This window comes from Manis javanica, chromosome 3 (assembly GCF_040802235.1).
Source record: "Manis javanica isolate MJ-LG chromosome 3, MJ_LKY, whole genome shotgun sequence".
In the NCBI taxonomy this organism is placed as follows: domain Eukaryota; kingdom Metazoa; phylum Chordata; class Mammalia; order Pholidota; family Manidae; genus Manis; species Manis javanica.
Window position 1 is genome coordinate 142,597,201 of NC_133158.1, and position 12,213 is coordinate 142,609,413.

Consider the following 12,213-nt stretch of genomic DNA (forward strand, 5'->3'; position numbering starts at 1 on the left):
TGAACATATGATATACATACACATATGTACGCACACATATATATATATACACATATAGGAATCTCAAAAGTGAGTGATGTTTTTCAGTTTGTCGCTCAGAGCAAGACTGGAAAGATGCCCATCACCCACTCCCTAGGATTTGAAAATCTGCATAACTATATTCCTTCATTAAACCAAATTCAATTTGGAGTCAATAAATTTGCTTCTTAAAAAATGAAGCTGCTGAATTATTATATATTCACAGTTATTAAATATATTGCAAGTGAATTCCCAAATACCCACCGGTTACAGCAGTATTATCATTGAATAATCAGAATTAATTATTACAGAGATGATGGTAATAAGGCCAAAGAATTTATCCAAATTAAATGCTCTTCCATGAAGAGCTGAAATTTTAGATAAAAAATGATTAAATTTTCCCCTTGAATCACTGGGGGACATTCAGTTCTCCAAAGCAAAATGACATGATGAATGGATGGATCTTTGCTATTACTAAGCAATACCTTTTTCAACTTTATTTTTGTCTTTTATTCAGCATACAAGTCCATATAATATGGATTTTTTATATGTAAACCTTTACACACTCACAAATTTTAAAGATATTTTAGCTAATCTTTACCCTTCTTTGTGCATTTTCCCGAAATTGAACTAACATGAGAATAGTTCCATTTTGTTGATGGGCAGGTCTCCCGACAGAATTAGAAACTATGGAGAAATACCTGCCCATCGTCTGTCAGCTGTTAGCCTCACATTCACACAGAAAAGAGTTACACACATTTATGTGAGATGCAAAAGATATTTAGTAAGAATATATTTATTAACTACAAATCTCATTCATATATTTATACACAAGTATTATTTAAATGGCATGAGAAATGTTATAATGCTAAAAGAAAAAAGCTACCTATAAAGTTAGTAGACATCTGCTCTAAATACATATAAATATCTTTATTTAAAAAGCTGATGTCTTAAAATAGGAATAGCAATTGTAGGTTATTTAATTTTTTCTTATTTTTTCTGTATTACTTTTATAATCATGAAAAAATGATGAAGGTTATTTTTTTAAAAGAGCACTACCCCGTGCTACCTGACTGATTCCACTGAGCCCAAATAACAGTATTCAAGACACAGGCTTATGGTGAAATTCCAGGATTTTCCTCTGGGTACAAAAGAAACCCAGTGAAAACGCTGTCATCCTCCGGGCTGACATACACTCCGTTCCAATCTTTTGAAACTTCCAGCCAGACTTGGTCCCCTGCACTTAACTTGAGGATGATGAGGAGAGAGGCCTGGTCGATTTCATGACCAGAGAGTGTTTCTCTGGACTTGAACTGCTTCTTGTTCCAGGCCACCAGACCAATCCGAGCAGGCCGGCCCCTCACAGTGATGTGGTAAGAAAAAACATAGGCCCCAGGAATGCTGCAGTTAAATTTCCCGGTGACGGGGCTGTAACTCCCTTGATCGTTGTAGAGAACCTTGTCAAATTTGATCGGGAGGTTGGGAGGAGGGAAAGGCTTCGATAAAGCCGCGCTGAAAGCTGACTGTGCCGTTCTGGCCGCCTCCCCATTGGAGCCTTTGAAGCCCCGAGAGCCCTTCTTCCCAATAGATCCTCGGACCCCTTTGCTCCCCGGCTCACCCTTCAGCCCCACAGGTCCCTCAGGACCCGGAGGGCCTAACCCTCCCTTCTCTCCCTTAGCCCCGGGATGGCCTTGGGCCCCAGGCAGGCCCTCTGGGCCTCTGTTCCCCTCCGTTCCCAAATCCCCCTTGCTGCCTTTCTCTCCTTTCATGCCCTCCTCACCTTTCTCCCCTTTCCCCCTCTTCTCCCCAGAGTCCCCGCAGCAGCCCTTCTCCCCCACGTCCCCCTTCTCTCCCTTGGCCCCAGTCTCTCCGGTCAGGCCAGGGGAGCCTGCAGCCCCTCGGTCTCCTTTGTCTCCTTGGGTACCGTTTGCACACATGTCCCCCTTGGAGCCCTTCTGTCCTTTCACTCCCGCCACGCCAGTGTTTCCTCTGTCACCCTTAGGACCAAGTCCACCTGAAATGGAGAATTAAAATCATGTTTAAGGATCACATAGGCTATGAACAGTATGCTATTATCACAGAACTCACAAAACAGAAACAAAACCTACTAACTGGGCCTGGAAACCTGGTTCTTGCCTCAGGAATGGCTGTACCCAGGAGACTCATACTGAGCCATTCATTTTGTGCTGCTCTCTCATGAGGTGAAGAGTTAATGTTACCCAGAAGCAATGGCTCTATTTAGATCTCAAGTATCTGGCCCTATTTTTTTTTTATCTTTTAAGACAATAAAGAATATTAGAACCATAGTTGCACATTGTATTCCATTGCATTTTGGCCCAACCCACATATTCTCCTAAGTCTCTGTATAGTCCATCCAAACTCAAAATCTTAGAAGCAAATAAACTGAAACCCAGAAAGATAAGGGATCTTTTTCCCAAGGACAGCTAGAGAGAGGAGCAGAGCTCACACACTATTACTGAGTCTCCAAATCCCTAGAACAACGATTGTTACACTCGGGCCAGTCAGTAAACAGAATCACTAAAATAGTGATAGCAATTTATATTTCCATCTTACTTCCATGATAATTTTAAATGCACACAGGAAGGAAATCAGGAGCTGTGCTGCACAGGTGATAGTATACAAAGGAGAGAGCCTATACTCTACCTGGCTCTCCGGGCTTTCCTGGGTATCCTGAAACTCCGCTTGTTCCTTGGTCCCCACGGTCTCCCTTAAGTCCTAAAATAATACCAAGAATAACCTTCTGCTAACTGTATTGGTTATGATATAACTAACATCCATGTCACATTCCAGTGCTTCCTTTACCAAAATGTGTAAAGTTAAAGCAGAAAAAGAACTTACTGAACATCATTAGAAATACTTTGTTCCAATTGATGGTAAATCACTTGAAGGAGATTTTGGGGCAGTGCCAATCTCTTCAAACAGAATCCAGCTTCTCCTTGGCATTCCCATACCTCTTCAAATCACTCACAAAACTCATGACATTCTGCCTTGTGTTATGCATGTATGCGTATTTTTCCTATTATGAATATTGAATGACAGTTAAAATGCCCTCTTCTTTAAATACCCCACAACGCCTGAGAAATTGTGTCCTGCAACATGTAAGCTGAAATACAGAGCACAACATTCTGCAGTTGGCTACAACTAATCGTAACAAAAACCTATCCAGGAAAAAAAAAATAGAACATCAAGGAAAGGCCAGTTTTCATTTTGTTTGGAAAATTTTTCAATACTCATCAGACAAATTTTAGAACTGTGAGAATTTGTGTTTGAAAAGAATCTAAAGATCTCAGCTTTTAGATATTTGCCATATTACCAAAAAACAGATTTTTATATTGGGCCTGGGTAAAGGTCTATCCTGTTACAGTGCAGCCACACTAGATTTATTTTAATTGCAAATGACAATAGTAATAATAATAGCTCTTTACTTTGTACCAGGTAACGTTCCAAGCTCTTAACATGATTTTTAAAATTTAATCCAGCCTTTTTTATTTAATATGCATTTTTATTTACTATTAATATAGCCTCTCCGATAACAGGGAGGTTCATATAGCAGAGCACATTACATTAACTGGAACATTTTTCATTTACTAAAGTTGATAGCTTCTCTCTTCAAGAAAGAACATATTTTTGTCACCACTTTTATTACAGAATAAACTGAGATATGGAAAGTTTAGAGATTTGTACTAACATGACTGCATGTAACACTGGCTCCATCAATTGGCCAACCATATTATTTATAACATAATTAACGTGTTTATTTCATTTTTGAAAAGGAAATCCTAACAAATCAAAAATTATGAGAAGAGACTCCCCCCAATTTCATAAGACCAACTAGAGAAATCCCACCATAAGCTGTTCAACAGAATTTTCTAAGTAGTTTGCTTCTCCATTATCATTCCACATAAAATTTAAAACTTGAAAATGCACCCATAGGCTATCAGAAAAATGTCTGTGTGCCTTTGGAGAGAAGCAAAGTCTGAATGGAAGTGAAGGACCAATTCTATTCTGTCTTTGTCAATACTTATATACCAACCTTCATTGAACAGTTATTCTGATTCTCAAGTTCATTTTAGAGGTTTAACTGCTTATATTGAATTTATTCAATCAGGTTGTAGTTAACTAGATGCAGTCATTCAACTCATTTATTTTTTAACTTTCAGTCTCAACCAAGAGTTCAAGCTGAGTCTGAAGTAAAAAGAAAGTAGAGTTACCACTTTACAAAGACTGGCTGAATGAATTTCTACTTTTGATCCTTCATCAAAGCATATTCTTAAGAACCTCATCTCATGATACTTCCCTGTTTTTCTTCTACTTCCAGAAGTATAGCTTCCAAAATGTATGAATTACTAGGGGAGTTCATCACTCATCTTTATTTCACAGGGTTTTCTGCTCACATAATTCAGTCACAAAAGGATTAAATGTTTCTAAGAATGAAAATCACATAACTGACAAGTGTGAAGTAGCTCTCTCTTACCTGAGCATCTTTTTTGAGTAATTACTCCACCGAATGTTCTGCCAGAAATGAGCTAGACAGTTCCTGAGCCATGTGGAGGGTGATGTATAGATGATATTAGGTCTTCTGACATGTGACACTGAGGCTAAATCATTTAACTTGATGGATAGATGGTGTCTGTACAGGCTGCAGTATTCACTGAGAAATTTCTAAATGTCCCAGTAAATCTGTAACCTTCTCTCAATGCCTGACCTTAAGCACTTAAGAACCAGGGATTGTCCAATTACCCAGGGTAGAATGCCCTCTTTGCTGATACATCTATGAGATTATAGAATTTCTGAGCTGGAAAAGGTCTATGAAAGCATACAAAACTACAAATTTTTTTAAATAGTAAATAGGGTATAAAGAAAAACCTAGTCTATTCCCCTCACTTTCCAGATGAGGTAAAGTGAGTGGTCCATGGTCACTGTTATAAGCTTGATTTCTTCTGTTTTAATTCAGTTCTCTTCCCACCATTGACACTGCCCCTGTGTTGAGGGTGAATGAAAGGATATGCTTCTCCTTAGCAGGTAGGCTATCCATCTAAATGGAATTTCTATGGGATTGCCTGCTCTATTTATTCTATCTAGTGTGAAATTAGTTTACATCATAAGAAAGAGCTCACATGGGAGTATTAGGGAAGAGACAGTGCCCTGTGGCTCTCTGTCACTAGATCAGCCCAATGGCCAATGAAAGAAAGATGAATGAGAGTGTGTGTGTGTGCATGTGTGTGTGTGTGTGTGTGTGTGTGTGTGTATGTGTGTGTGAGGGAGAGAGAGGGAGAGAGAGATGAAGGGACAACATTCCAGCAGTCCCTTGCCTCATGGAGCTGAGAGTCCATGAAAGACAAACACTGAGCAAATAAACCACACAAATAAATAGAAATTGCCTACAACTATAGTCAGTGATGTAAGGAAAACAGGAGCATCCTATTGAATATTAGGGACGACATACCTACGGAAAAGGCATTAAGCTGAAACCTAATGAACAAATTAGGATTATTGTATATTACACAGATTTAAATTTTCTCAACTGGCTATTTATAAAGTTAAAGTTTTTATACCAAGTGTAACTCACAATATGCTTTACCAAGTGTGTGTGTGTGTGTGTGTGTATCTCTAAAAGTTATGTATATATAAATATGCTTTACCAACTTTTTACATTTTTAAAAGTTGATCCACATGCAAAAATCTGGTATTTACTTAGCAAGTTGCTCTCCTGAAAAATGATGCAGAATGTAGAATATCTCTTGTGTTTTGTCATGAAATGAATATAATTACCTACCCTTGTCCCCTTTCTGGCCTTTTGGACCTTGGGGTCCAGTGACTCCTGGTGGCCCTGGGATCCCCATATCACCAGCTTCTCCCTTAAGACCTGGAAATGAGATTTTAAAATCATGAGAAGAACTCACTTTTGAAATTCATTAATATTTTTAAAGGACAGTCATTTTATTGAGACAATTGACTGTCGGTATCCTAATAATAAAATCTGGGTGAGAATAAAATATTACAGAGTTCTAAGGACAATATTTTTGTCAGACTTGCAATATTGTACTACCTGAATAGATAAATTGAGCCCATTAGTAGCTGTCACTGGATTCATGGCGACAATCAAATGATTCAGAGAAGCAATGCTAAATCAAAGAGCAAGAACAAAATGATTATCTGACTCTTAACCTCACGCGGACCACACTCTCACAGTGGAAGGAAAACCACCGTATGCAGCACTTTTGGTTTTCTCATTCACTCACGACCGAGAGTCCATGAAAGATAACCATGGAGCAAGTCACCACATAAAGAGACAGAAATTGCCTGTAACTGTAGTCAATGATGTAAAGAAAAATAAGAAGGTACGACTGAATACTGTGGTAAAAGACCCTGATTTACAGGACTAGGGGAGACATCCCTAAGAATATGGCATTAAGCTAAGTAAGTCCCAATGAACAAATTAGGATTTTCCAAGACAGAAAATATGTAGGTGAGTATTTCAGAAAAAACAAGAGAGGAAAAGACTATGGCATTTTTAAGAAACTGAAGGAGGAGCATTATGGAGTGAGTGATTGAGACAAAGGAGGCTGAGAGGCAAGCAAGGGTCAGATGCTCAGACCTCACTCGTATCTTTGCTCATCCAGGCAGTCCAGGTCCCTTCCACTTACCTGGGCCACAGGGGGACACTAAACCTAGGATAACTATCCTTCCTGCAAGCCATCCCTGTTCAGGCCATAGGAATCATTTCACAACCCCTGATTGAAATCATTTGTAGCCAGGTTCTTTGAAAGTTAACCATCTAGATAAGTACACTCAGTGGACTGGTAATATTTCATCTTCAGTATTATAATAAGGCTGATGGGATGGAGAAAATTGTACCCAGAATTCCTCTTTGAAAGAATACTATTTGTTTGGAAGGAAAACTTTAATTGCTTACAGTAGAGGATAAGGCCAAAGGTAAGCTCAAATAACCAAGCTGGTGGTTAAGCTCCTCTATCTAGAAAAGAAAGGAGAGCAGAGAGAAAAGGAATGGAGAAAGAATGTGCAGAGGAGGTGTAAGCAAGCAGGATGGCCAGTTACGGTTCCCTGTACTGTCTCTCCACTTCCTCATGACCTCCAAATGTGCACTGTGGTTATACTATTTGGGGAATGTTAAAAGCAGTGCCCAGGCTGGCACAGGTAGCACAGAGTGGATGCATACCCACAGCCCAAGGGAAGGGAGGCTATACCTTCGCCTAGGTGAGCCGCCCATCCAGGTGGGATCAGTGTAAATACTGTGAAGTTGGCCATGTGGGAAGGTGCGCAAACCAAGTTTGACTTTTACACTCACAGGGTACAACCTCTAGAATTACCTTCAACTGTCTGAAATGAGATTAAATCATCTATTGAACTGTAGTATTTTAACATTTTGTATAAAGATTAGAAATAATACAGTGTTTAACAGGTTTTGGCACATAGTAGGTAGCTATTATCATAACTGGAATAATGGGAGAAACTGGAGATAAAATTGCATACAGAATTTTATCTTTGTTAGCTACTAGATATATCTGCATACATCAAAACATATTCAGTTAGAAACTCTAAAATTAGGCTCATGACTTTATGTATGAGTCAATATGTATTATCTACTTTGAAGTAGATAATGCAGATATGATAGATGCAATGTGTTTTTGTGTGTATGTGTGTGTTCATGTAGTCAAGAACTGAAAGATAATGAAGAAAACTTTGAAAAGTTTGTTTGAGTAGTTCTATTTTCAGATTTAAGTTTGTTTAATGTTGTTGTTATACTAGATTTCTAATTTTAAAAAAGCACTGTTTTCAAAATGCTGGTAAATCTAGAACAAATCTCTCTCTTTGAATCTCAAAAACAGGATCCTATCAGAGTATTTCACCAGATAGGAAAAGACTTCTACTACAGCTAACTGGAAAAATAAACTGCTTATTGAGAATTTATCTATTCCAGGTACCATACTGAATCCTTATATATATTAGCCCTTTCTGTTCTCTTAAGGACCCCATGAGGTTGGTATTATTCTTATCCCTGTTTACCATTTCAGTAATTGGGACTTAGGTAGTGAAGTTTTCCCAAAGTAAGGCCATGATAGATGATATTCCCAGCTTGTAAGCATTATGCTCTATGGTGGAACCAGTCAGACTAAGACATATGAGGGCCCAGGCAGTCTAATAATTGGCATAAGTTCAAAATATTTGTCCTGTGTATTTCGAAGAGAAACTGAGCTCTGAGAACAAACCAGCTAAATCCACCACTGAGTAAAACAAAAGTCCTAATGTGACAGACCCAGACCTTTGCAGACAGTTGAGCAACCAAGCTATGTTTACTTGACCATGCTTCTGGGGATTTTTAACACCCAGCAGGCTTGCCGGCCAGATATGATACTGAAGGAAATTCTGGTAAATATAATTTTCTTAGTTTTATCACATTTTCAATAGTGTTTTAGCAACCCTGAAATCTTGGTCCCAGACCACTTCTCAGCTCCTTTGCTCTTAATTCCAGCTATGCATAAATATTGGTCACATTATTTATGACCAGTTTCCTTTCCTACAATGGGATGAAATGAGTGAAAGGCTTAATGAGGATGTGTGAATCCTGACTTTATGACCTTAAATTCTTTAGGCAAGACACAACAAATATTTACATGTAATTTTTTTCAGGGAATACGGAATCTGAAATTGACATTCTGATCTCACTTTTATCTTGAATTTTCTAGTATGTGGTATGTAAAAACTCAAATATATTACAATAAAACAAGAATATATTCATAATGTATAAATTAAAGACATCTGAAATTTTGAAATATGTAACATGACAATCAATGAAGAAAATTGCTGGGCAAGGACACATATTGCCTCAGAATTTCCATGAGGAACAAACTGAATGCTGGGCTTTGTTCTCCACCCCACAGGCATTCCATCTCTAATTTTAACACTAATAGCACTCCAAAAATCCATCAGTCAGCATACATTCTTACCAGACAACAGAATACAGTAGACCCCCTTATGAATGGGCATATACCTTCCACGACTATGGAAAGAACTGAACCCTATATATTTTTTTTCTTATACATACATTCCTATGATAAAGTTTAATTTATAAAATAGGCATAGTAAGAGATTAATAATAACTAATAATAAAATAGAACAATTTTAGTATTTAGTTGTAATAGTTATATGAATGTGGTCTCTCTCTCTCAAAATATTATTGTATTGTAGTCACCCTTCCTGTGATGATGTGAGATGATAAAATGCCAAACAATGAGATAAAATGAGATGAATACCGTAGGCATTCTGACATACCATTATGCTACTATTGACCTTCTGGTGTTATACCATATCAGAAGGAGGATCATCTGCTTCTGGATTGTGCTTGACCACAGGTAATTGAAATCACAGAAAGTGAACCGTGGGCAGGGGAGAACTACTTTATTCACTTACCCTTTTTACATCAGTCATTAATGAAAACATTGTACTGTTAGTAAACGTGTAACTTGAAGAACTACACACCAGCACTATAAGGTTGGTAGATCGAGTCTCTCTCTAACCAGCACTATCCAATAGAGCTTTCTACAATGACAGAAATGCTCTTTATTTGTGCTGCCCAATATGGTAGCCATTGGCCATAGGTGGCTATTGAGCCCTTGAAATGTGGCTAGTGTGACTGAGGAACTGAATTTTTTTTTAAGTGTAAAAGCCAATGATATTTTAGTAAATTCATAGAGTTATACAACTATGATACCAAAATAATTCACACCTGCCTTTTCACAGTCAACCCCCACTCCCACCCCAAGCCCCAACAACCACTCATCTATGTTATTCCTCTATAGACATGCCCTTTCTGGAAATTTCATATAAGCAGAATCATATGATTTTTGTGTCTGGCTTCTTAGAGTAATTTTTTTAGTTCATCCATGTTGTAGCATGTATCAGTTCATTCTTGTTTTATTGCTGAACAGTATTGCACTGTATAGATAAACTACATTTGTTTATCTATTTACCAATTGGCAGACATTTGGATTGTTTCTAGTTGTGTCTATTCTGAATCAGACTTCTATGAACATTCGTTTTTTTTGGATGAAGATCTAGGAATAAATTGCTAGTGTGGTGAGTGGCTGCCACATGAGGCAACACAGCACCCATCTGCATCTGTCACCATTTGCATGACAATCGGGAAACCCTTGGTGCAATCTCATCTCTGACCCACACTCACATCTAAGGAGGTACTGGTGAGATAATGGCTTTGTGTATTCTCAAATACCTGGCATTCCAGTCTCTCCGGGTTCTCCTTTTTGCCCTGGTACAAAAGAACAACAATCACAGCAATTCAAAAAGAAATCATGCGTGTCCAGAGTGAGGTTTTCAAAGGGGAAGTGAGTGGCAGCGTCAAAGACAGAATCCACGGAGGAGGGCTCGGAGGCGGGTCCTGCTGCCTCAGCTGCTTCTGGGGAGAGAGTTCCTTTTTCCGGAGGTAGGCCACTGGGTGGCTTTAGACCCTTCAGCACCTCTTCTCTCTCAGATTTCTTCGTAAATTTAGCAGATGGTGTGGTCTTTGCTGTTGTGTCCATGCCAACAATAGCCAAAATAATTAAAATGGCACAAAGCCAAGAAAACATCCACATATTTGAGGCTGGAAGAAAGATACAATGGAAATACATACACATATTACATGAGATCCAGATGAAAACACTAATTGGTATAAATATTTACTTAAGTGAGAGAAATACATACATATATATGAATCATAAGAATGAACAGTATGTAAAATATTTAAAATTTTATGTGTTATTATATAAATGTGTGCTTGAATCACAACAAAATATTTTATTTACTCAAAAAACTTATTATAAGGAACATTTGCTTCAATTCTCCTTTCTGGTTGTTTTTCTAGTGTTACATGTTCTAAAATTTTGTTCTCAGTCATTCAAGTTATCTTGCCAAAGAGCAAACATGATCTATAATAAATGCAACATGACTTAATAGCTCATACACCCTGTGGAAAACAAATATGTATAATTTCCTGACTGACCTCACTCAGATTTATAGGAATCAAATACATTTGTATTAGAGGATGAAAAATATTGAGCTGAACGGTTTATTCCAGCAAACTCAATTATTTCAAGAAAAAATACTGGTCAAAGAGTCTTTAAATCTACTAGGGATAATGGTCCTGTTGTGAAAGCAATCTTTTAGAATCTACTATAATAAATGGAGAGACAGAATTAAAAAATCATGTATTTAAATATATGCTATGTCCTTAGATTCTTCACATGTCATTTAACTCTCCAATTCTTTGCTTTATAATTTGAGTTTTTCTGAAAACTCACATTTATCCTTGTATTATTTCAATGGGGCAGATAGTGGTTATTCTTATTAAGGCTTTTATCAATGCTCAGAGTGATAAGATACATAGTTCCCAATGAAATGAAATCTTGATAGTTCATAGTGTTTCATTTTCCAGCTACTCCCAGCAGTCCACTGGCTATTAACAGATAGCCAGGGTTAGAAATGTACCTTTTTTATTGTGAAAGGAAGGAGAAAATAGGATAAACAGTGAGAGAGTAAAATGAATGGAAATAAAGATAGTAATGACACCTACTTATGTGGAGCCCCTACTGTATGTGGGTGCTGTACACTCATTTAGCCCTTTCAGTTCTCAAAACAGCCAAGTAGATGACATATTATCATTCACCATAACAGATGAAGAAACAGGCGTCAAGAGGTTATTGCCTTGCTCAAGATCACGCAACCACAAAGTTATGAATTCAGCACTTAAATCCAGGTCTGTTCAGTTTCAAGCCTCTCCCACAAACCATGTGATATTTGTATAAAGGTGAGATTATAAGGCATTATATAAAGCATTAGTATATTATAAGGCATTATGTAAAGTGTTATTGTATAATTACATAAGGCATTATATAATATTATATAAGGCATTATTATAAGGAGGAGCTTAAAGAACAATAAATCCAAGGGTAGGATCAATGGAAGAACTATGGAGGAGACAGATATAAATTAGAGCAAATGAGAAGGGACAAAGATAGGATGCTGCATTTCCAAATCAGATAAAAATCCAAAAATGTTAACTTTTCTCTAAGTTGCCTTTGCTACCATATTCATCCATTCAACCAATATTTACTGAATAGTGACAGTGTCACAAGCATGGGGAAATTATATGTGGTG

The 12,213-nt window shown here is 37.6% G+C and overlaps 1 protein-coding gene across 1 annotated transcript in view; it reads right to left on the reverse strand.

The window, feature by feature from the left end:
* Positions 1 to 876: 876 nt before the first annotated feature.
* The window catches only part of OTOL1 (otolin 1), a 52,612-nt gene continuing 41,275 nt past the window's right edge, over positions 877 to 12,213 (reverse strand). Inside the window, exons 2-5 of the mRNA XM_017656957.3 lie at positions 10,292 to 10,660; positions 5,816 to 5,905; positions 2,683 to 2,754; positions 877 to 2,032 (exon numbers count right to left, since the gene is read on the reverse strand). Of these exons, the coding sequence (XP_017512446.3) occupies positions 1,134 to 2,032; positions 2,683 to 2,754; positions 5,816 to 5,905; positions 10,292 to 10,652 (1,422 nt within the window). The 5' untranslated portion in view covers positions 10,653 to 10,660 and the 3' untranslated portion in view covers positions 877 to 1,133. The remainder of the gene's footprint in view (positions 2,033 to 2,682; positions 2,755 to 5,815; positions 5,906 to 10,291; positions 10,661 to 12,213) is intronic.